The 26,909-nt window shown below is 40.8% G+C and overlaps 1 protein-coding gene across 1 annotated transcript in view; it reads right to left on the bottom strand.

Moving 5' to 3' along the window:
* Positions 1 to 26,909, bottom strand: part of GRID2 (glutamate ionotropic receptor delta type subunit 2) — a 1,483,303-nt gene that overhangs the window by 782,702 nt on the left and 673,692 nt on the right. Inside the window, exon 3 of the mRNA XM_077476559.1 lies at positions 16,175 to 16,459. Coding sequence (XP_077332685.1) covers positions 16,175 to 16,459 — 285 coding nt within the window. The remainder of the gene's footprint in view (positions 1 to 16,174; positions 16,460 to 26,909) is intronic.

The following is a 26,909-nucleotide window of genomic DNA, read 5'->3' as shown; positions in this document are numbered from 1 at the left end:
TTGTAAAGTGCTGTGTAAACTGTTGGTGCTATATAAATCCTGTATAATAATAATGATGTAAAAATGCTTGGCACAAATTTTACTCCTTATGTGGCTACAAGTTACATAATTGTGTGTCTAAAGTTTCATGATATCCAACAGCTGAGTTCTGTCTGTGGTTACCCTAAGGCTCATAGCAATACATACGTTTAGTTTACTTGGAAGTAAGGCAGTTGGGCAAGGGTCAACTGCTATGCCAGTTCTATGGAGGCAATGACTACACTTCTTGCAGCAACAATATAGTATAGCGTTAGGTAGGGATGAGCTTCGTGTTCGAGTCGAACGCATGTTCGACTCGAACATCGGTCGTTCGTGCGTTTGCCGAATTCCGAACGTTTGGGCCGTTCGCGGCAAAATTCGTGTGGCCCACAATGCATTGCGATGGCACAATGCATTGCTGTCTCACGATTGGCCAAGCATGCACTGTGACCCCGCATGCTTGGCCAATCGCAGCGCCAGTAGCGAGGAGAGCAATGGTTGGCCACAGGCATCCTGCCTGTGGCCAATCATAGCTCAGGCTGTGTAGTGCACGCCCCACACTATATAAAGCTGCCTTTCAGGCGGCCTCGTGTAGTGTTTGTTAGCATCTGAAGCAGTGGGTGTTCTGTGTACCTTCAACACAGTTACACACCAATCGTTTTTGGCTGATTTACTATTTTGCTCTTGTGTAGTGGTTACTGTCTGTGCCCTGACCGCAGTATACACCACTATATTCACCTCACCTATATAGCTAGTGATCTAGCTTTAATAATAGAGCTTGCAGTCAGTAGTGTTAGTGCGTGCTGTCTGCGTGCTCTGTACCCAGTACATACCACTATATACACCTACATAGCTGTTCTCTATTTGAGCCCGATTGTCATTTGCTGGAGTTATTGGAAGTTGTGTGTGCCTCCAGCACAGCACAGTATACATCTGTATATACCCCTTTAACTCTGCTGTTTTCTGGTTATTGTCTGCGTGCCCTGACCGCAGTATACACCGTGATATTCACCTCACCTATATAGCTAGTGGTCCATCTTTAACAATAGAGCTTGCAGTCAGTAGTGTCACTCAGGAGATAGTGCGTGCTGTGTGCCTGCTCTGTACCCAGTACATACCGCTATTATCCACCTACATAGCTGTTCTCTATTTGGGCCCGATTGGCATCTGCGGGAGTTATTGGAAGTTGTGTGTGCCTCCAGCACAGCACAGTATACATCTGTATATACCCCTTTAACTCTGCTGTTCTATAAAAAAGGCATCTGCAGGAGTTAGTGGGTGTTGTGTGCCTCCAGCACAATATAAACTACCCAACTACTGTTTTACCCAACTCCCTTCAGGCCATTACCATGTCTGGAAGGCCAGCAAGGAGAGGCAGACAGGCGCGAGCCGATAAAAGAGGGCAAGCAGGCTCTGTGTCTAGAGACAACAGTGCTGGTCGTGGACGCGGTGCATTGTCATCAGCACGTGGCCATGGGACATGCTTGTCCTTCTTTTCTGCAGCTGGACATGTTGAACCGCAACATGCCAACGACTTGGTAGAGTGGATGACCAAGCCCTCTTCATCCTCCTCATCCTCTCTCACCCAGTCTCAGGGTAGTAGAAAAGCAGCTGCCAACACATCGTCGTCCCTCCTCTCAATGTCATCATCAGTGACTCCTTCCCTAGACCCACCACGTCCTCCTGAGGAGTCTCCTGAACTCTTTGAGCACAGTGTTGGGTACATGCTCCAGGAGGATGCCCAGTGTTTGGTGGGCTCTGATGATGACACTCAGCTAGAGGAAGGCAGTAGCGTGAGCACAGAGAGAGGGGATGCTCAAGAAGGACAGCAATCTGGCAGTCATGTTCCACAAGCTGCAGCATACTGCCAGGTTTGCTACAGCGATGAAGAGGGAGGGGATGATGAGGGCACTGACTCCACGTGGGTGCCTGGAAGGAGGGAGGAGGAGGAGGAGGAGGAGGAGGCACATGTCCAACGAGGCAGGATGCCCTCCGGGGGCCAGCTTAGGGGCAGCACACCGACTGAATCACACCGCAGAGCTCCGCCTGCGCAGAGCGCTTCCTCTGCGCAGAGCGCTTCCTCTGCGCGTTATTCTAAAAGTTCTTTGGTGTGGGCCTTTTTTGAGACGAGTGCATCAGATCGCACCGCTGCTATTTGCAACATATGTCTCAAGCGTATCTCACGTGGCCAAAACATCAGCCGCTTGGGCACCACATGCTTGACCAGACATATGTTGACCTGCCATGCAGCTCGTTGGCAAGCATACCTCAAAGACCCACACCAAAGAACAAAGCGGACCTCTCCTTGCTCCTCATCAGCTGGCATCTCCAACCCCACTAGACCTTCAGTCCTCTCTGAAACCTGCTCTGAGAGGAATGAAGGTGTAGAATTAGGTGTGTCACAGCCAAGTGCTTCCGGGAACTCTGCTAGTGGTACATCCACGTCCGATTATAGCAGACAAATGTCCCTGCCCCAGCTGCTGGACCGGCGGAAGAAATTTACTCCCAGCCATCCACATGCCCAGCGGTTGAATGCTAGCTTGGCTAAATTGCTAGCACTTCAACTGCTGCCTTTTCAGTTGGTAGACTCGGCCCCCTTCCGTGAGTTTGTACAATGTGCGGTTCCTCAGTGGCAGGTCCCCAAACGCCACTTTTTCTCACGGAAGGCGATTCCGGCTCTCTACCGGCATGTGGAAGGCAATGTCCTTGCCTCGCTGGACAGGGCGGTCAGCGGTAAGGTGCATATTACCGCTGACTCATGGTCCAGCAGGCATGGACAGGGACGTTACCTGTCTTTCACGGCCCATTGGGTCACTCTCCTGGCTGCTGGGAAGGATGCAGGACAAGGTGCAGTAGTGTTGGAGGTTGTTCCGCCACCACGCCTCCAAAATGCTACTATTGGTTGTGACACACCTCTCTCCTCCACCCCCTCCTCTTCTTCTTCCTCCATGGCCTCTTCCAGTGCTCTGTCCTCAGAACCAGCGGTGCTCCGTAGGCGTTGCAGGGGCTACGCAAGTACGCAGGCAAAACGATGCCATGCCGTGCTTGCGCTGGTTTGTTTGGGGGACAGGAGCCACACTGGGGCGGATGTTTTGTCAGCTCTGCAGGGGCAGGCCGAGAGGTGGTTGACGCCACGCCAGCTTAAGCCAGGAATGGTGGTTTGCGACAATGGCACCAACCTCCTCTCCGCCCTCCGACAGGGACAACTGACCCATGTGCCCTGTGTAGCTCACGTCCTTAACCTGGTGGTGCAGCGGTTCTTGGGCAGGTACCCCGGCTTACAGGATGTCCTGAAACAGGCCAGGAGAGTCTGTGTGCATTTCCGCCGATCATTTAATGCCTGTGCTCGGCTGGCTGAGCTCCAAAAGGAGTTGAACCTGCCCAAGAACCGCCTTATATGTGACATGCCCACCAGATGGAACTCAACATTGGCCATGCTGCAGCGGCTGCACACGCAGCAGAGGGCCATCAATGAGTACCTGTGCGACTACGGAACCAGGACAGGGTCAGGGGAGCTTGGTTTTTTCTCACCACGCCAGTGGGGCATGATCAGGGATGCATGCACTGTCCTGTCACCGTTTGAGGAGGCCACAAGGATGGTGAGCAGTGACAGTGCATGCATCAGTGACACTATACCTCTTGTCCACCTCTTGGAGCATACGCTGCGTGGAATAATGGACAGGGCACTTGAGGCAGAACAGAGGCAGGAAGAGGAGGACTTCCTTGCCTCTCAAGGCCCCCTTTATCCAGACAGTGTTCCTGCTGTGCCACCCATCACACAGGAAGAGGGTGAGGAGGAGGAAGAGGAGGAGGAGGATGATTGTGTCAGCATGGAGGTGGAGGCTGGCACTCAGCATCAGCAGCAGCAGTCTTATAGGGATGATTTACAGTCCCAAGAAACACGTGGACTTGTACGTGGCTGGGAGGAGGTAGCTGCGGATCATGTTGTCCTTAGTGACCCAGAGGACTCCGGACCGAATGCCTCAGCTAACCTACGCTGCATGGCCTCCCTGATCCTGCAAAGCCTGCGGAAGGATCCTCGTATTCTTCGGATCAAGGAGAGGGACCATTACTGGCTGGCCACTCTCCTTGATCCACGGTACAAGGGTAAGGTTGCCGACCTTATCTTGCCATCGCAGAGGGAGCAGAGGATGAGACATCTCCAGGAGGCCTTGCAGAAAGCTCTGTGCAACGCGTTCCCAGAGACTGGGAGGTCACAAACTCCTGGTCCTGGACAACGTGTTGCTAAGGCATCAGTCAGAAGGAGCGGTGGAGAAGGTGGCCGTCTGACTGATGCTTTCAGACAATTTTTTAGTCCGCAGCCCCAAGGTATGATTGGTTCCAGCACCCATCGCCAGCGTCTAATTTACATGGTGCAGGAATACCTAGGGGCAAGGTCAGACTTGGACACCTTTCCCACTGAAAATCCTCTGGCTTACTGGGTCTTGAGGATGGATCACTGGCCAGAGCTTGCACAGTATGCAATTGAGCTACTGGCCTGTCCTGCATCCAGCGTTCTTTCGGAACGCACCTTCAGTGCTGCTGGTGGCTTCGTTACCGATCACAGGGTGCGCCTGTTCACCGAATCAGTTGATCGACTGACCTTCATCAAGATGAATCAGTCTTGGATCACCCACAGCTACCAAGCACCTGAAGCTGATGTAACCGAATAATTTTTTTTGAAATACCACATCCCTTCAAGACTGCCTATGCTGATGCTGAGTGACTGTCCTGTTATGTTGATTGTCTATCCTCTTCCTCCTCCGCTGATATGTTGGAAGAACATTTTTGGTTCTGGGTGATGCCAGCAGCCCAATTTTTCTGCCCCTGTTTAACAGGGGCGTTTAAGTACAATTTTTGATGCAATGCTTTGCAGCAGGGCTAATTCCTGCAATAAAACTAGAGTGTATGGCAGAGGTTGCAGTGTGATGGCACCAGTGCCTAAGGCCCAATTTTTCTGCCCCTGTTTAACAGGGGCGTTTAAGTACAATTTTTGATGCAATGCTTTGCAGCAGGGCTAATTCCTGCAATAAAACTAGAGTATATGGCAGAGGTTGCAGTGTGATGGCACCAGTGCCTAAGGCCCAATTTTTCTGCCCCTGTTTAACAGGGGCGTTTAAGTACAATTTTTGATGCAATGCTTTGCAGCAGGGCTAATTCCTGCAATAAAACTAGAGTGTATGGCAGAGGTTGCAGTGTGATGGCACCAGTGCCTAAGGCCCAATTTTTCTGCCCCTGTTTAACAGGGGCGTGTAAGTACAATTTTTGATGCAATGCTTTGCAGCAGGGCTAATTCCTGCAATAAAACTAGAGTATATGGCAGAGGTTGCAGTGGGATGGCACCAGTGCCTAAGGCCCAATTTTTCTGCCCCTGTTTAACAGGGGCGTTTAAGTACAATTTTTGATGCAATGCTTTGCAGCAGGGCTAATTCCTGCAATAAAACTAGAGTGTATGGCAGAGGTTGCAGTGTGATGGCACCAGTGCCTAAGGCCCAATTTTTCTACCCCTGTTTAACAGGGGCGTTTAAGTACAATTTTTGATGCAATGCTTTGCAGCAGGGCTAATTCCTGCAATAAAACTAGAGTGTATGGCAGAGGTTGCAGTGTGATGGCACCAGTGCCTAAGGCCCAATTTTTCTGCCCCTGTTTAACAGGGGCGTTTAAGTACAATTTTTGATGCAATGCTTTGCAGCAGGGCTAATTCCTGCAATAAAACTAGAGTGTATGGCAGAGGTTGCAGTGTGATGGCACCAGTGCCTAAGGCCCAATTTTTCTGCCCCTGTTTAACAGGGGCGTTTAAGTACAATTTTTGATGCAATGCTTTGCAGCAGGGCTAATTCCTGCAATAAAACTAGAGTGTATGGCAGAGGTTGCAGTGTGATGGCACCAGTGCCTAAGGCCCAATTTTTCTGCCCCTGTTTAACAGGGACATGTAATTACAATTCTTGATATAATATTTCACAGGAGGGCCCCTTCCTGTGCCCACCCAGAGTAACTGTGAGGACTTATAGTGTTGTGGCACCAGCACCACAACCACCAAAGGTCAATTTTTCTACCACTGTTCAACAATGGCATGTAATTACAATTCTTGATATAATCGTTCACAGCAGGGCGCTCCAGCGCCCACCAAGAGTCACTTTGAGGGCTTACAATGTTGTTGCAAAACCAACACCTTGTTCCGCCATTTCTGCAGAGCATATAGGGCAGGCCCCTACTTTCAAACATCCAATTTACAAACATCTCCTACTTGCAAACGGAAGGAGACAACAGCAAGTGAGATGAAAAAAGATGGACGACAAAACAAATTATACAGGGGTGATCCCTTCCCTATGTTTTCCAAAAAGCTTAAAAATATTTTTTTTGACTGGAGCTACACTTTAAAAATGTACCAGTTGAAAATTACAAACAGATTCAACTTAACACAACAAACCTACACAGTCCCTGTCTTGTTTGCACCGCCTGTATACTTCTGTTCTGAGTATATAGGGCCTGGGGGCCACACGCATTTCCTTTTTTTAATATGGGTACAGGGTTCCCCTTAATATGCGTACAAGACCCAAATAGGCTGGTAATGGGCAGGGAGGGCTACCCATGCCATTTTTCTGAATGATTTTCAACCATATTGCAGGAACCAGATATAACATTAAAACCGCAAGCAGTTTTAAATGGTGTTATTTCCGCTTAATGTCATTTTGTGCAGGGACTGTTCTAAACACGGGAAACACGTGGCACTTCACAGGCATACTACAGACACCCACCAGGCACCATATTTAAAGGAATATTTCACTTTTTTTTTTTCACTTTAATCGTCATTAAAATCAGTGCTCCCACCAAAACGGTAGTTTTTAAAACTTTTTTTTGCAGTGACCCATGTCCCCTGAGGCAGGAGGCAGGTCGCCAAACCCTTTTTAGGACACTATCTTGCATATTAGCCGTTAAAATTAGCACTTTCCAATTCGAACGTTCGAGTCCCATAGACTTCAATGGGGTTCTAACGTTCGTACCGAACGCGGGGGTCGTTCGCAAGTTCTGGTGCGAACCGAACCGGGGGGTGTTCGGCTCATCCCTAGAGTTAGGTTAATTTGACAAAAAATTTGTAAACCATATTACATGCCCATTACTTCTATATTAATTAGATGTTTTATATGCTGCATAGGAAGAAGATACATACTATTTATTTAATAGGAATGGCTATTTTAAAGCTGAATAGATTTAAAAAACACAACTAAATGCAGCTATGTACTAGTAAGTAAATCATTAAATGTAGATTCTCAATCCAATTAGTGGAAGTACCTAAATTCAACTTGGTATTTGCCGCTTATATATAACAGCCCTCAGACTGGTAAAGGAAGGGGAAGGGCTGGAAGCAAGTCAGGAATGCTACATGCAAATATGTTGACAAAGAGAATGCTAAATAGAAGAGAGAGCATAGTAGTCCGTGGAACGGCCTTAAGTCTGTTTCTCCTGTCAAAAAGCTAGGGGAGGAGAGATAACACCACTGTATACTTTTACTCAATATGGTGTCATCCACCTGGCTATGTGTAAATGCAAACTAGATGAACAAAAACACAAATACAAATACACACATACAAAAGTCCTTCAACTTAATCCATTTAGATCCAAGGAGAGCACCTCTGGTGTATAACAACAGTTCTTCTATGATTGGTGAAAAGATCCTCCACCAACACCACAGCACACTGAGCCTCTTACCCTCAGAAATGGACCACTAAGCTGTAAGTGGCCTAACAACACTCAATTCCCCATCTGGTATGGTCAGGTTCCTAATAGACAGCACAAGATTGTAGTCCAGTCCTGATGTCCCCTCTAGAATCGTCACTTCAAAGGTCAGATCACCATACATGTATATCAAAAGTAGAACAAAAATGTACGCATGGTGTAGTATGTATGAGCTTTTACATATTTATTAAAACAGTTCTAATATACTTACTATGAACAGTTTGAGCATGATATTAACATCCAATGTAAGTTTCCAAGGAACAAGATGGCCACTGTCCTTGTGTACAGTGATGTCATGCATGCAGGCTCCACCCAATGTAAGTTTCCAAGGAACAAGATGGCCACAGTCCTCATATACTGTGATGTCATGCATGCAGGCTCCACCCAATGTATTTCCTCATAACAAAACATCATCAGGGACATGGCTAGTGGCGATTACCACATTTATTTATAGGGGGAGGACCAGAACAAACTGCCTCTCCCTTATTGTGCTCCAAGGTTTATAACCATTTGACCAGAAGCGAAAATGATGCTGTAACCAAGAGGATGTTTTTTGGCTGGGAATGGAAATTATGTCAAACCTGAAAGCCACACCCACAGAGTTAGAAACGAAAACAAGAAATTACGTCACAACATCATTGATCTAAACCCACAGCAGCGAGCCCATTGCTAGGAGCCCATAAATTCCAAAAAGACCAGGCCAAAAATATCAAATCAATACAAATAACAATTATCTTAAAAACTCTGATACTCTAAATGATAAAAGGGGAGGATTTTTTTCCCAATTTTAAAATAGACAAAGGAACCCTTGTACCATCCTGTGGTTCAAAACCAACTCTCGTATTTGTATTTTAACTGTGTATGTAGATATTTGCTTGAAGTTCAGTTATAAATAGAAATGTAGGTGTTACAATCTAGTCAGAATATCAAAATATAGGAAAAGAATTTGTGAGAGTGTTCATTTGTGCCAAATTCCATCCATGGCTTTAATTGGGAAAATTAACATTGTTAAGGCTGTGTTCACATATGAGCCACATGTGGCACACAGCAGGGGTCCAGTGCATCCTGGTTCACCATTTCAGTCTGAATTTTGGTCTGAAATCAGACTTAAAACAGACCAAAAGACACATTTTTGTGCAAAATGCGCCGGACCTGCTACGGAGATATATGAATCAGTTACATAGAGAGCCTGTCAAACTCTTCTGATATTGCAAATTGGATCCAATTCACAATGATGTGAACCCAGCCAAAGAGTTATCTTGAGATAAAATTGTGATTTTTTTTGTGAGCTGAAAGCTAGAGATAGAATTTTAATACAACTAGCAATATAAAAAAGAACACAGAGATGAGCCATTTCTGTTGCAGACTGCATACTTGTCTAATTACTACTCTAGACCTTTGTTGTTGACCCATCTCATCCCCACCTATCACTGTCATTTGCTTTAGGAATATCTGGCAGCTTTGACATTAATGATTAATTTCTCTGCAAAGTTAAATGATGCAAAATAAAATAATTTTCTTGTTTAAAAACAATGTGTTTATCATGCAAGAATCACAATTTACTTTTGTGGAGGGAGTTAATATTAAAAACAAAGTAAGATAAATGCAACTGGTCATTGTTTTCTTCTTGGACAAGAAAGTTAGAATAAAAACAGTTATATTATTTGGAGGTCAAAAGTAAGATATACCATATGCAGACAGAGAGATGATTCATGATGTTATTCATAGGTAGCGTATGAAACTGTATACGATTTCTGCCATATCAAGCTCTATACAAAATTATTGGTGATGAATGATGACGTGAACATTTTTTAAATGCATGTACAATGCCTATGCCTGAATAATCACATTTTCTGACACTTGCCGCGTGTGGTAATTTATGTAATTACAACTAGAATGATGTATAGCTTTTATGATGTTCTTTGTGCAAGAAATAAAGAAAGGATAGATAATAATTTATAATCAAAGCAGGATCATTCTCATTCAGTGTGTGTGTGTGTGCGTGATTATGTTTTGTAAAATGGTGTCATGCTTACAACGACAAAGATTTTATCATTACAGATGACCAAATCTACTCAGGTTTGATTCATGAAGGGTTCAGAGAATCTTGTTTGAATTTTGGAGAACCCAAACTGGCACATCTCATTTAAATTTATTAAGGGTCAATCTTAGGGTTCATAGAAAAACTACTGTCAAAAAAGTTCCCTGAAGTTGAGCATTGCCGTATGGGACATGTATTAATGTGGAAATAAATAAATAAAAATAGTACAGCGGCAAAAGGGTCTTTTAAAGTGACTTCAAGGGTAACATTCAAAATATACAAATCCTTTAAAAACAAGCTGGTGGTTGCATTAAAGCTATATGTGGTGTTACAGGCAGTACATTTTTAAAGAGGAAGTAAACCCTGATGGGTTTACTTCCTCTTTTTTTCCCTGCAAAGGTAAAGCATAATGGACTACTATGCATCGCATAGTAGCTCATTATGTGTCACTTACCTGACACAGGAGCCAGCGAAGTCGCCGCTGTCCCCTGTAGTGCGCCGCATCCATGTTGCTTGTGGCGTCTCGCAGCTCCGACGAATCACAGCGGCGCAACCGCGATGACGTCACTCCCGCGCATGCGCACGGGAGTCGCGCCTCGCAGCTCCGCCGCTGTCATACGGCGAAGCCGCGATGACGTCACTCCCGCGCATGCGCACGGGAGTCGACAAATTTGGCAAATCCATTCTTGGATTTGCCGCATTTAGTGCGCCTGCGCGCCGCTGTCTACGGCGCATGCGCCGTAGACAGCGGTGCCCATTTTCGGGCAAATATCTCCTAAACCATATAGGTTTAGGAGATATTGCTTGGACCTACAGGTAAGCCTTAATCTAGGCTTACCTATAGGTCCAAGTTGTTTGGAAGGGTTTACTTCCTCTTTAATAAACAGTATCAGTGACAGCATACACTGGCAGTGCTTATTTGGCCGTATAATTATTATTTTTTTGTTTTTTCTCTTTTCTAATTAGCTTATCTTACATACAGAAGATTTACATAAAGAAGCAGCACCCCAATCTGATAAATTTCAGTTTGAAAAATAGCTTTTAGCTCAGTTCACAGTGCTGCAATGACAAAGTCATACTATTTTGCCTGTGACTTTGCCCTGTGACCTCCTATCGACTTAATCCAACTTGTATGCTTTTTAGGAGCCTGTACAGGGGCTGAAACTCGACCCAAGTCAGACCAAAGTATTGCAGAACATTTTCTAAAGAAAGGAATTGTCAAAAACTTGTATACTGTCTTTATTCACTTTTAACATTTTTTTGGGTGAATCGATAGGGGTACCCCCTACTTATTCACATGGGGGAGTGGGATCTTGTTAAAGGGGGCTTCCAGATTCCAATAAGCCCCCCACTCACAGACCCCCACAATCAAAGTCCAGAGTTGTGAGCAAGAGGTCCTTGTCCCCATCAACATGGGAAAAAGGTGCTTTGGGGTGGAATACAGAGTAAAAATAAATTATTAATATCAATATAATGTTTTAAATTGTCATACAAATATATACTGTAGTTGAAATCAAATCTTTATTATTTTGTGCATGTTGTGGGTGGATTTTTAATGCCGGCAATGAAAAATAAATGAAAATGGCTAGGAGTCCCCGCCCAATTTATACTAGGCCCTTGGGGTCTGGTATAGATTTTAAGAGGAACCCCGTGCCAAAAAAAAAGTGGGGTCCCCCATAAATCCATACCAGATCCTTATCCAAGCATACAGCCCAGCAGGTCAGGAAATGGGGAGGACAAGCGAGCATCCCTCCCACCTGATCCATACCAGGCCAACCCCCTCTCCTGAACCATACCAAGCCACATGCCCTCAACATGCCCCCCCACCCCAAAGCACTTTGTCCCCATGTTGATGGGGATAAGGACCTCTTTCTTGCTCAGTTTTCAAGTAAGTTTCTATGATGAGCATTTCTTCCTTATCACATCTGAGCAGCCCATGTGGTAAATGACAGACCACACCCTCCCTCCTCCTCACTGCCCACTAACCTGCTAAACACAATGGGGGTGGTATAATGCATCTTGATTCACCTCCCTCTTATTCTAAGACACATGCTGGAGGGGCATGACATAGCCTGTGAGTGGTAAAAATCTACTCACAACATGCTATTTCCACAAAATAATAAAGATTTGATTTCAAATACAGTATATATTTGTATGACAATGTAAAATCGTGTATTGATATTCATTATTTATTTTTACTCTGTATTCCAAAGACTGTTTTTATTTATTTTTTAACATGTGACCAGCAGCAGAGGACTAGAATCTCCCGCTGCTTATGTTTCTCTGAAGACAAGTTGGTAAAGATCTGGGTCATGTCATAGCTGTATATCAATTAGGAAAAAGTGCCATCGTCCACAGACAGAAAGAGAAGGCATAATGCAAGTATATATATTTTTTTATTCTGAACATGCTATTTAACTGTATCGCTATGCAACAAATGTTTGGGTTTGGAGAGATTGGAAAAAGAGTTAATCCCATATCAAGTTTTTTGCTGCCCCTCTGTTTCTACTAGTGACCAACTGTCTGAGTGGGGAATTTCTCTCACTTTGAGGATTTCCATTACCTTTCTGTTGCTTTACTGGGGTTTAACATGAAGGGAAATTTCACCAATGGTATACCAACAGAAAAAAAATTACCTTGCAGAATTTTTAACTCTACTCTAGCAAAAAGTTTAGGCTATACATTCACTTTTAGAACATAGTTTGCATATTTATACACAATAGTAAGCTCTCATCTAAAGAGAAGTGAGAGAACACCATGACAATCTTTACGCCCATCTTTTATCTTGTATTACAATAGTTCTTGATGATAGGAACAATCAGAATGTGATTACATATGTGTGCAAACTTATCAGTGAGTGATACAGCTATTATTAAGTAGGCAATCCTTGAATATATATTCCTTCAATTTTAAATGATGATCATATCCCTTATGTGATATTTTACCCAGAATGTTTAACACTTTGGGGGTTATTTACTAATGGCAAATCCCTTTGCACTGCAATTGCACTTGAAAGTGCACTTGAAAGTAAAGTCACTGTAGATCTGAGGGGGGCATGCAAGGAAAAACAGCATTTTAGCTTGCATATGATTGGAGTATAAAATCAGCAGAGCTTCCACTCATTTCAGATCTACCCCTAAGATTTAGAGTTACTGCACTTCCAACTGCACTTTCAGTGCAAAGTGGCTTTACCTTTTCATAAATAACCCCCTATGTGTGTACAACATTTTCAATGAATTGCACTATTATTTAAATGCCTTTTAAAAAAAGATTATCATTAAAGCCTAACTCCAAGTTTCATTTTATTCATGTGAATTAATTTTTCATTTTATTATTTCATTCACCTTTAAATAGTTGTTTAAACCAAATTAGTCCAAATTATTTGTTTCCTTCACTAAAACATGGGCCATTGTCAGAGCTGTATAAACTGTATGTCATAGACGTGCGCACGGGATGTGCCGGGTGTGCCTGGGCACACCCTAATCACCCCGTGCTGTCTCAAGAGATTTGTCCAAAAATGCTGCATCCAATAGAGTGTGAGGCCCACACTGCCTGTGAAACACTTTCACAGGCAGTAGATCGTGAGAATTGCCAGAGCTGTTCAGTGTATGATACTGTCAGATAATTACACTGCATACAGGGAGAGACACCAGCTGTCAAATGTCAGTGGTTATGTCGGGGGTGGACAGAACCGAACAGCCATCAAACACCAGCCAATGGGATGGGGTCTGGGCGGGCCGCTACATTTATGTGGCCCCGCCCCCTCTCTGAAACAGCTCAAACATTGGCTGGTGTTTATAGTGCTTGGTCCCACCCACCCCCAACATCGTGGCTGAGTTGTAAGTCATAACAACTCAGCCACGATGTTGGGGGTGGGCAGGACCAAGCGCCAACACCAGCCAATGATTAGGGCTGCTTCAGAGAGGAGGTGGAGCCAGACCCATCCTATTGGCTAGTGTTTAAAAACTGTTCAGTCCCGCCCACCACTGACATCACCGCTGACTTTTAACAGCTGATCTCTCTCCCTACATGCAGTGTCATTATCTGACAGTTTAATACACTGAACAGCTCTGGCAATTCTCAGGATCTCCTGAATGTGAAACTCCCCCTGTCCCCTACCTGTGCCACCCAATGTTGCCTATCAGTGCCAACCAATGCTGCCAATCAGTGCCAACCAGTACTGCCTATCCGTGCCAGTGCTGCTTCTTGGTGCCAACCAATTAAGCCTATCAGTGCCAACCAATGCTGCCTATCAGTGCCAGTGCTGCCTATCAGTGCCAACCAATGCTGTAAATGAGTGCCAACCAATTCTGCCCATCAGTGCTGCCAATCAGTACCCATCAGTGCTACTTATCAGTGCCCATCAGTGCCCATCAGTGCTGCCTATCAGTGCCCATCAGTGTTGACAATTAGCGCCCATCAGTGCTGCCTATCAGTGCCACATATCAATGCCAATCAGTGCTGCCTATCATTGACTATCTGTGCCCATCAGTGCCCATCAGTGTTCATCAGTGCTTGCAAGCATTGCTGCCTAACAGTGCCAATAAGTGCCCATCAGTGCTGCCAATCAGTGCTGCGAATCAGAGCCTATCAGTGCCCATAAGTGCTACCAATCAGAGCCCATCAGTGCTGCCTATCAGTGCCAATCAAAGCTGACAATAAGTGCCCATCAGAGCCATCTATCAGTGCTGCCATCAGTGCCACATATCAGTGCACATCAGTGCTACCAACTAGTGCCCATCAACGGTGCCAATCAGTGCAGCCTATTAGTGCTGCCTATCAGTGCTGCCTTAGCAGGGATGGTGGAAACCCCTCTACAGTTAATTGCAATACAAATTACCTTCAAGTGCCACAACTTTTTAGTTGGGAGGTTCACATCATTATAGCACTTTGGAATTTTTATTTTTTAGAGTGTTACACTTAATTGTATATGTTTTAGTTATGGTTATAATGTGAATTATTGCACTTGAAGTTAATTTCCCACCACCCCTGCTAAGTCCATATCTTTATGGGCCTTGCTTTGTGCACTGGTGTGCAGTCATGTTGGGACAGGAAGGGGATATCCCCAAACTGTTCCCACAAAGATGGGAGCATGAAATTGTCCAAAATGTCTTGGTATGCTGATGCCCTAAGAGTTCACTTCACTGGAACTAAGCCGCCAAGCCCAACCCCAAAAAACAACCCCACACCATTTTCCCCCTCCACCAAATTATTTGGACCAGTGCACAAAGCAAGGTCCATAAAGACCTGGATGAGTGAGTTTTGGGTGGAGGAACTTGACTGACCCGCACAGAGTCCTGACCTTAACCCGATAGAATGCCTTTGGGATAAATTTGAGTGGAGACTGTAAGCCAGGCCTTCTTGTCCAACATCAGCGGTTGACCTCACAAAGCCCTTCTGAAAGAATGGTCAAACATTCCCATAGACACACTCCTAAACCTTGTGGATGGCTTTCCCAGAAGAGTTTAAGCTTTTAGAGCTGCAAAGGGTGGGCCAACTCAATATTGAACCCTATGGACTGAGACTGAGATGGCATTAATGTTCATGTGCTTGTAAAGGCAGGTGTCCCAATACCATTGACTATACTGTACATACATATATGTGTGCTTGAGCTTTCGGGTGCACACCCTAATGCAATAGGCTGTGCATGTCTATGCTGTATGTAGTATCAGTTACATACAGTATACAGTGCTGTGTTATGACAATCATCCCAGTCCGGGAACAAAATTGAGACTGAGTGCTGCTCAGCCACTCACACAGAACTTCACATTCTATGAATGAATGCAAGGTTTTCCTCTGAATGGATGAGGTGGAAAGGCAGGCAGATGATCTCTTGATCTTCACCTTGGAAAAATGTGTACTCATTTATAAAAGACAAAGCTTCAAATAAATAGCTGAGCAACACTCAGATTGACTAAATTTTGTTCCAGGAATTGAACAGGGAGCCCCCTTACTGCTACTAGAATACAGATCTGTGTACTGTATATAGCTGATGCTACAGACAGTTAACAAATCGCTAACAGTTGCCACATGTATTAGTGAAGGGAATAGTTTGTTTGGACTAGCTTGGTTTAAAGTTAAATGAAACATGGAGTTACTCTTAAAGTAAACAATCCCCGAATATGTATTCATTACATTTTAATTGATGACCTCTTTCTTTATGTGATAATATACCCATATTTTACAGTAACCAAACCATCTTGCAATGCTATCTTGAAAAATATTTAAACTATTTATTTTTATGCATGCTTGTCCCTCTACGCCTTAAATGTTTGGGATTTCAATAAAACTTTATTAACAACTAATCTTCAAACATTGATGGACATGGAAAAGCATCAGCCTCTTGTATTGTATGCAGAAATGTGAATAGAAAATTACCATAGTTGTTGTCATAAAAAATGATGAATTTCTGCCAGGCGTATTCAGTGACGACTCTTATGATAACATCATTCAGATAGACTGGGGGGCGAACAGACAATGTATAGTCATCAATCCTCTTATTCCTGTTGAGCCCACAACTACTTCTTGGCGTTCTGGCCGTGGATCGCTGCATGAAGAGATGAGGAATATGCATTGCGTCTGCAAGAGACTGCAAGGACCCGGCTGATGCACATCCGATAGAGCTGACGAGAGCCAATATGCCTTGGTTCATAAGGTCACAAGCTGAAAGAAACAAAATCATATTTGAGATGACAGTGACACATGTGTGCTGTGTACTTTTACTTAAAATGGCTGACACATACATGCTAAATGTAATAATGTCTGTAAGTATTGCTAGATAAGCCTCAGGGCAAACAATTCTGGCTATTTTAGATATTTTATGCTTTTTATTACCAAAATACATTGTTCTACAGCTTATGTTTACATGCTAAAAATGTATTATCTTTGTTTTTTTTGTTGCCTTTTTTCTTTGTTTATACTAGACATGTGCACACTAAATTTAATTTTCGTCTGAAAAAATACATTTATTTAATTACTCCCGAAATTCGTTTTTATTTATTTTGTTTAGTTAAAAAATGCATTCATCCGAAAATCCGAAATAATTAAGGTTGAATCTGTCATGAAAGGCTTATGGTGTCTGTCGAATGTTCTAAGAAGATTCGACGGAACAGCTAAACTGTAAGACGCCGCAATCGTACATTTCCGGTCGAATGTTCTGCCTGCAGGCTATAGTAGAATTCTAATGTTGGATGACACCAGTAATAATTATATTTATTAATTATTATTACTAGTCAACCAACATTAGAATTCTTCTATAGCCTATGGGCAGAGCATTTGACCATAAATGTCCACTCACGATGACTGCTTCGTCGAATCTTCATGTCAAATCTTTTCTCTCTATGTCGAATAATCTTGGACTAATAGAGTTAGGTTGGGCACATTCAATCTTTTTTGCTATTGTCTCTATAATGTCAAATATTTTCTCTCTATGTCGAATATTTTCTCTCTGTGTAGAATAATCTTGGACTAATAGAGCTAAGGTTAGGCACATTCGACCACAGGTTCGATGGAAACAGATTGTTTTTGTCGGTGTCATGTCGAATCTCCTATCTATATCGAACTGTTGTCACAACGAAAATGAAAATAAAGCATTTGTTTATGTCGGATCTTTCGGTTTTCGGATTCTGCACGTTTGTTATCTCTTGTTAAAACGATAACGAAAATACCCAAAATTCGGACGAAAATGCATTCGGACAAAAACGAATGCACGTGTCTAGTTTATACCATATCAATATGTATGTTGCTTTATATATACAGGAACTATTATTTGTACACATATCATAAATGCAGGAATAATTCTGTATTGATGTAGTAAAAAGTAAAAAAATGCAAGTTTAACTATTTACTGAAAATTAAAAATATACTGTATATAGAGACACCTGTGCGCATACTGTATGAAATAAAGCAGGACAAAGAACAATGATTTTGTTCACATTTGATCCACAATGGTCTTTCTTTGATCTGCCACAGTATAGTTTAATCTTCACAAGCTGCTCTATGTTTCTGTACTTTGAACATCATTGCTGCTGTTTGAGATGTTTGCTGATGAAGTAGTCAGTATTTCTTACATTTAGGGTCAATTGGAAGTAGATAGAGTGTCCATTCAGTGACCCATTGGCCAAAGTTTGCATTAACAATGCATTTCATAAAAGATCTAAATTGGCAATGTGTTTTTTTGCAAGAAAAAAAAAAGGTGATAAAATGTGTGGTATACTTTAAGTTAATGCTGCCCAGAGTAACCAATAAGAATTTTGCATTTCAAAAATTATCTAGAAAAATCACAGGTAAGGTTTGATTATAATGGTTATTATAAGTGCCATTATTTTAATGCCCTTCAACAATATATTGCCTTGTACACACAGACGGAAATTCCGATGGAAAAGGTCCGATCGGATTATGTTGTTGTAAAATCCGATTGTATGTGGGCTCTATCAGACTTTTTCCGTCTGAAATTCCAACAGAAAAAGTTTGAGAGCTGGATCTCAACAAAATCCAATCTGACTTTTTCCGAACGTTTGTAAAGAATTTCGAAGGACAAAGTTCCACGCATGCTCAGATTAAATTAGGAGACCAAAGCTATTGGTTACTAGCCTCTACGTAGTCCCGTTGTATGCAACGAACGTCAACTCATTCCGAACTATCGGATTTTGTCACAACTTTGTCCGAGCGTGTGTATGCAACACAAGTTTCGGACAAAATCCATCTGAAAAAATCTGACAGATTTTGTGGTCAGAATGTCCGACTGTGTTTACAAGGCATATCTCCTGCAAAGCAAACTTGTGCCATTGCAGAACCTATGAAACCTTTGTTTGTCTGGCAGTGTAAGCACCTTCATACACAACTCGGTTGCCTTTCCACAGAACTCTGCAAATTTAGATGCTCAGGTACTGTATGTAACCAACTAATTACCCGCTCTGCCCACCTGCTACTCCCTTTTGCTTCTTATTATAGCTTGATCAGTTGACAAAGCTATGAGCCCATGAAAACTGCAGTAATGAAGAAAGATGGATAGAGTTAAAAAACATGTTTTCAGGGATCCCTGGGTGCCCTTTGGAGGATCAAAACAGATGTGTTTTCCCATGGAGATGGCTGATGGACTTTAAAGGTGTTTTTTTTTAATCATTTTATCATTACAGCAGGTTCACTTAGGTGTTCCTCTCAATATCCTAAATCCTTGGGTTATAGATCCCTACAGAAGCAAATGGGTAGATGCAAATTTCATATCTTTGTTTAACCACTTGCCGACCAGCCACCACAGTTGCACTGCCGCAGAATGGCACGGCTCGGCGAAACTACGTTATGTAACGTTGCTTCGCCCTGTGGCCTCTAGCACGCCCCCTGCTCTCCCATGGAGCCAATGTGAGTGACTGGCGGTCATAATCACTGTTGGGACCCCTTCACTGCCAGTGACATTTTTACAGTATTCAATGCATTTTTTTAGCACTGATTGCTGTAAAAATGTCAATAGTGCCAAAAATGTGTCAAAATTGTATGACGTGTCTATCATAATGTTTCAGTCCCAATAAAAATTGCAGATCACCGCCATTACTAGTAAAAAAAAAGAAGAAGAAGAATGCCATAAAACTATCCCCTATTTTGTAAACGCTATAACTTTTGTGCAAACCAATCAATCTACTGTACGTTTATTGTGATTTTTTTTACCAAAAATATGTAGAAGAATAGATATCAGCCTAAACTGAGGAAAAAAATATTTTTTTAAATATTTTTGGGGGATATTTATTATAGCAAAAATTAAAAAATATTGCCTTTTTTTAAAATTGTCACTCCTTTTTTGTTTATAGTGCAAAAAATAAAAACCACAGGGGTGATCACATACCACCAAAGGGAAACTCTATTTGTGGGAAAAAAAGGACGTCAATTTTGTTTGAGTGCAATGTCGCACGACCGCACAATTGTCAGTTAAAGCGATGCAGTGCCAAATCACAGGAAGTGCTCTGGTCAGGAAGGGGGAAAAATCTTTCCCGGGCTGAAGCGGTTAAGGATGTAATACTGGTAAAGTAAAAAGGAAAGTAAAAGTTATTTAGAACATGTGCATATAAATGTAAAATTATCCCCTATTCTTATGAAGCTCTGTATAGAGATACATTTTACATTCTATTATCATTAGAAATATACCTGTTAATGTATTTGGGTGTAGGTAATTCAGCAAAAACCACCATAGCTGGCTTGAAAAAGTATTATATTCCTCTTTTGAATTAAATTGCAATATTGTAAGCTTTATAATGCACAGTGGAAAACAAGAAACAAAATGCCATGATTTGAATATTGTGAGTCTTTGATTTTTTTTTTTACTTGTTCTATGATAAAAAAATAAAAATATTTTAGCCAGGTAGCATTCATTCATGACAAATCTCTTGCCTTTTTGGCCTCTTTGCATTAATGACTTTACAGATTTTGCAGCAATATTTCTTAATGTTTGCCAAGCCTATATTTTATGACTGTTAAAAAGGTACTGCTAACCATTACAATATTCTATATCTAAATCTCAAAGGAAAGTGAGCATTTTTTTTTCATTCTCTGAAAGCAATTTCCCCTCTCCCTTTGTGCTGAAATAATTTGACATGTATGAGAAGATCTAAATAGTGGCAGCAATTTGCAGCATGTAAAATAATAGGTGTCTTATACGTATTTTAATGAGATCTCTAGGAAATAGCTGAAGTTCAAAAAAAAGTGATGCATTTCTTGCATGATTCATTTAAGATTACATCTTGTACAGCAAATATTAATTTAACAATGATCAATATTCTAGGTTTGGGCAGTGATGTATACAGCATTCTGGGTTGTATTTTCCCTTTTTTTGGTGTATGTAAGAAGACAATTAGGATATGAATGAAAGAAAGAAATGTACCTGTTGTACGTATTGGTTTTGAATGTACATACATTATTAAATGTTTGTAATTAGGAATGATTTTATGAAGACATACCAAGGAAATGGGTACATACATTGAGCTAATTTACAAAAGGAGTTGATGAATTATCCATTCACATGAAAATGAAACAGAAAGTTGCTTTTACCATTATTAGATAACTGAAGTGAATATTAAAGATTCTCAACTCCTTTAGTAACCCCTTGTGCCTTTCTCTGAAGAATGTAAATTGAAATAGATAACAGGGAGTTTATTTACTAAAGAAATAATATTATTCTTAACACAATGGTGGTGGATTACAAAAGGAGTATATTTTCTCCTTTTGTCTAGTGGACCTGTGTTCTCGTGGCACCCCATTAAGTTTTCATTTACAAAATAGGAATTACCTTCTAGGCCATATATTCGTTTAAGTGCAGTGAAGCAAGTGACATAAGTTTCCCAAAAATTAGCTTGGAAACTGGACACAAAATAAAAGTTGCTTCTTAACCTCTTGCTGCTATATGCAAAATGACATATGGGTATGTTGTCTCCTTTAAAAGCCACCTGTGGAACGGCAGGAGACCCAATGCACATTGCTGGCAGGCCCGAGCTCTACCGGCCACCCGGGCACTAGAGCCAGAATGGGGATTTCTTGTGTAAACACACAAATCCCTGTTCTGTCAGGGGAGAGGAGACAGATCGTTTGTTCCTAGTAAGTAGGAACATGGATATATTTCCTCCCCTAGTCAGCCACATTCCCATACAGTAAGAAACACTAACTAGGGAACACATGTAACCCCTTGATTGTCTTCTAGTGTTAACCCCTCCCCTACCAGTGACATTTACACAGTAATCAGTGCGTTTTTATAGCACTAATTGCTGTGTAAATGTCAATGATCCCAAAAATGTGTCAAACGTGTCCGATCTGTCCACTGAAATGTCACAGTACTGCTAAAAATCACAGATCACCACCATTACTAGTAAAAAAAATAATAATAATAAAAATGTCATAAATCTTTCCCATAGTTTGTAGACACAATAACTTTTGCGCAAACCAAGAAATACACGCTTATTGAGATTTTTTTTTTTACCAAAAATATGTAGAAGAATATATTTTGGCCTAAACTGATGAAGAAATTTGTTTTTTAAAAGCATTTTTGGGGAATATTTATTATAGCAAAAAGTTAAAAATATTATTTCTTTTTAAAAATTGTCACTCTTTTTTTTGTTTATAGAGCAAAAAATAAAAAAAGCACAGAGGTGATCAAATACCACCAAAAGAAAGCTCTATTTGTAGGGGAAAAAAAGGCCACACATTTGGGTACAGCATTGCATGACCACGCAATTACCAGTTAAAGCAATGCAGTGCCAAATTGTAAACAGTGGCTGAAGTGGTAAAGAAGAGACTTTCCTTCACAACAGATTTATTTTATAAATCTATGAATAAATCTCTGATATAATCTTAAATATTCATGGCCAAGTCAGACTCTTATAAATCAAAGTTCAGCCTAGATGTATGCCTATTCTTTGAATCATTAGTTCTTGATATTTACTTGAAATACCTTACTAGGAGGATTACTTGTTGATTCATCAAAAAATATCTGGATTATCTTTATGAAAAGGGAAGGCAGCTGGTCAAAGCTCTTCTTAGCAATGCTACTTGGCATCTCAGTGAAATATCAATGAGCATGTTCATACTTTCTAAAGAGGGTAGCACAGAGGAATTGGATGGGAAATTAAGGAAAATTATATTCAGGAAATAATTTGAATTTATTTGTGAGGCACTTCACCAGGTTTATATTTTAAAGTTAAAATATAATACATAAATTATAATACATTATAAAATATAATAAGTACATTTTATTCTACAGGATTATATGATACTTTTCACCTTAAATACATTTTTTTGGTGATGTAGTAACAATTTATTATATACAGTTCACCATTTCTGCATTGATTTGGTGAACATGTTTAACATATTGATAACGTAATTTTAATTTTTTTTAACAAGTTTGAGTCATACATGTTACTGTACACTAAACCATGTTGCTATTGTCTTTCTAGTAGAATACCTGATGGTTGGTTTGTTATAATGTGTTTATATCAACTATGAACTACACTGTTAGGCTATTATTTTTCGGATTGCTTTTTAAAGCTTAACCACTTCAGCCCCGAAAGGATCTACCCCTTAATGACCAGGCCATTTTTTGCGATACGGCACTGCGTTATTTTAACTGACAATTGCACGGACGTGCAACACTGTACACAAATAAAATTGATGTCTTTTTTTCCCACAAATATAGCTTTCTTTTAGTGGTATTTCATCACCTCTGTGGTTTTTATTTTTTTTGCGCTATAAACAAGAAAAAGACCAATAATTTTGAAAAATATATATATATATATATATATATATATTTTACTTTCTGCTATAATACATATCGAAAATAAAAAGGAATTTATTCATCAGTTTATGCCAATATGTATTCCACTATATATTTTTGGTAAAAAAAAAATTGCAATACGTTTATATTGTTGGTTTGCGCAAAAGTTATAGCGTCTACAAAATAGAGGATAGATTTTGGACTATTTATTGTTTTTAGTAGTAATGGCGGCAATCTGTGACATTGCAGCAGACAAAAATGACCCTAAGTGACATTTTTGGGGACCAGTGACATCCATACAGTGATCCTGATTATTAGGAACAGATGATCTCAGTGTTGTCCCCTGTCAGAATGGGGATCTGCCTTGTTTACATTCTGCCTCTCTGTGAAGCAATCTGTTGCACAAAACAACATACAGGTATGTTGTTTTGTGCATTTGAGCCACCCCGCCACAGTATATATGTGGTGGGTGGTCTGTTAATGGTGGATTGGGATTGGTCACTTTGGATTAGCATATCTTTATTGTTCCTTATCTCATAACATAATTGAAAGCTGTTCATGCTAGTGTAGGGAGATTTGATTCCCAGTGAGACTATTTTTCAAAAAACAGAGCTAAGCTGGTGCTGACAGCATCAGAAAATATTCTTGTTTCAAATGAAGTTAGGAACTGATGGCTTGCTATTGGCAGCTGCTTAAGCTTCTTTAGTTTTCCTACATCTCCCCCAGGCAGGTGGCACCCCTAGGGATGCATTATATGACAGTCTTTGAAACTGACTCATGGACATAGATCATGCTGTTTATTTCTATTTTGCACAAAGCTAACAACTATGGCATTGGAGCACCTGGCTGATATGCAGCTTCCCTTTTCGATGTGTGCACTGCATGTAGCATCACTGAAAGGATACCAGGCTTTATTATCCATTTCCACAAGTCCTACATTTGCTTGATCCTATTAACCTAGTCTACCCAAGTTGTTTTTTCTTTAGCTATTATGGATAATTTCCAATACATGATTTCCAACTTGTATGTGTCCAAAAATTCAAGAAAACAATGGAACCCAAACTTTAAAATGGCATTTTCCTTCACTGGAAGGACATGCTGGCATTGCTAGACAAAGATATCTTAAAATTATTTAAAGCACATGGCTTACAAGTGCCTTATTTCTAGTTTAAACTTTAAAATAATCCAAAGGGTTACTGTGACACACAGAAAGTGATTATTTATTTATTTTTTAAGATATTATATTATTTTATAGACAGCTGTTCTCCTCCTAGAATGTATTATACATGCATGTTTTTTTCCACCAAATACAGAACTTTACATTTATCAACATTAAATCTCATTTGCCACATAGTTGCCCAATTAAATAATGCATCAAGGTCAGCTTGTAAATTGGAGACATCTTGTAAGGACGTCATTCCACTGTATAGCTTAGTGTCATCTGTAAACACTGAAATGGTACTTTTAATCCCATACTGTATATAATTTATAAATATGTTAAAAGTAAGGGTCCCAACAATGAACATCAGAGTACACCAGTAATAACTTCATACCATTCAGAGTAATGAATCACTACTCTCAGAACACGGTCTTTTAGACAGTTTTTTTTTCTCCATTTATAAGCTTAATTTTGAAAGCCTTTAGACTTTATGTACACATTAGCTGTGTGTGGAGAATTGTGTCAAATGTTTTTGCAAAATCCAAGTACCCTATGTCTACAGCCACTCCCTCGTCTAAGTTTTTGCTTACTTATTGGTAAAGGCTTTGATCCCTTTTTAAATATAGGCACCACATTGGCTTTACAAAAAATCCAGTAGTACCATGCCAGTCATTAAGAATTAAGCTCCCCCATTTTCCTTAGTATACTATACAAAGAGCTGAAGCCTTCCCATTTTCCCAGCCACCAACGCCTTGTTTTCTTGTAAAGGCCCTATGAGCTCCAACCTGATATTTTTACTATTAATATATTTGAAGAATTGTTGGTGGGTTTGTCCTATTCTCTTTTGCAACCTCTCATTCATTTTAAGCTTTGGGGCTGGTAAATGGTTATAGAAAACTTTTCCTGAAAGAATCATGGGGTTAACATGTAAACTTTCTGAAAATGCTAGTTTACTGACTTATGCACTATCCCCTGGCTCTAATATATTTGAGCCTGAGAGGCAGACCAAGTATAGAGATCAGGAAAGACAGATGTTTTTATCTGCACATTTTTCTTGTGTTAGAGATTTGGGGAATTGAAACTAGAAATTAATTATGACAGCCAAGCAAATAGCATTTGCAGAGTGAGAAGTCATCAATGACAATCGTGTTACTCTTAGTAAAGCTTTCCTTTAAAGGACTCATTGGTCCCAAATAGTGTATAATCATTAGGCATAGTCATTAAAATAGTATCCTTTTTTTTCATTTTAATAGTGTTTAGTCTAAAATCAACTTGGTTTAACATGCACCTGACAAGGACATGCTTGTTCTAAATCACATCCTTTGCAGTAGTAAAAGAAGGATCAGTCCTGCAGTTTTCACTCTTAAAGCCCCTCTTTCATCTTTTTGTTTAACTAATTCCTCCCCTACCCTTGCATATACAAGCACACTTGCTTCATGTATGGCATGCAGCAATTGTCCTTTTTGCTCCATTAAATGATCACAAGGTCTGAATAGCTCTTCTCATAGCCCAGGCTGAGAGGCGAGATCCAATAGGGTACCTTATTTCACTTCCTACGGTGACTGCAATGTGTTACCTTATGAGTTTATGTGAAATCTCCATTAAAAGCTGTAAAATATTGTGATTATGAATATATTTAATTTAACTTGTATCTATGTAGGGTGTAAAATATTATCTTCACAGAAATCTCTGGTAGACCAGACAAGTCGGTGCCTAGGCTTGTGTATACAAATAATTGAATCCAACCTCATTGTTTTACGCATACTCACTTCAAAAGATCCCATGCTGGGATATGCAATGAAGGGAGGCCCACCCGTAATAAATACTTAACTTTCTGGGAAAATTCAAGTTAATCTCCTGCCAGAATAGTCACAAGGATTTGCATTAAAGGGGCTGATTTATGCAAAGTATACGGATCGCAGATGTAGCCAATCCTTAACCAAGCATAGGGAAGCTAACTAATCAGAGCCACGCTATGACAACCAATGAGGCATCAGCCTGTAATGATATACACAGACTAGATGGGAGGGAAACACACTTCATGGGAGAGCAGCCATCAGAATGGAACCTTGGTGAAAAGGTTATTTATGGGCAAGGTCTGCATTTTACTTGTAACTAAATATGTTTGTAGATTAATGTTTTAAGGAATATACTCTGCTTTCCTTCATGTAATTCTCTTATTTTAACCTAATATGTATTCCTTGGTGTAGACTATAGATAGATTGTTGTGTATTAGATAGACTTTCAACTTTTTACCAATAAATGTTGTTATTGTGTTAAAGCTTTCACTCATAGTCAAATAACTCTCATTTAACCCAAATCATATCTGAGAGATATTAAATCTCCAATATAGTACATGGGTAACAAAAGTAATGCTGGCTCTCTTCCCACAGGAAACATTGATAACCCTCCTCCTTAACCTACAGGGACATGTAGCTGTTTAGCTCTATCAGCTATAGTGGCTGCCAAGGGTTACAATACTGTGATGATTATATTGTCACCCTATCAAAAAAGTATCCATCACCGACAGGATCACCAGTTATTTAATCTGTCTTTAAAAAGCTTGTTATTGTTTTAAATGTTAACTTACAGTGGTGTGAAAAAGTGTTTGCCCCCTTCCTCATTTCCTGTTCCTTTGCATGTTTGTCACACTTAAGTGTTTCGGAACATCAAACCAATTTAAACAATAGTCAAGGACAACACAA

The sequence above is a fragment of the Lithobates pipiens genome, unplaced genomic scaffold (assembly GCF_037356315.1).
Source record: "Lithobates pipiens isolate NorthernLeopardFrog02 unplaced genomic scaffold, aLitPip1_a1.2 Scaffold_13, whole genome shotgun sequence".
Classification (NCBI taxonomy): domain Eukaryota; kingdom Metazoa; phylum Chordata; class Amphibia; order Anura; family Ranidae; genus Lithobates; species Lithobates pipiens.
The sequence above is the reverse complement of the archived record's forward strand: the minus strand, read 5'-3'. Positions and strand labels throughout refer to the sequence as shown.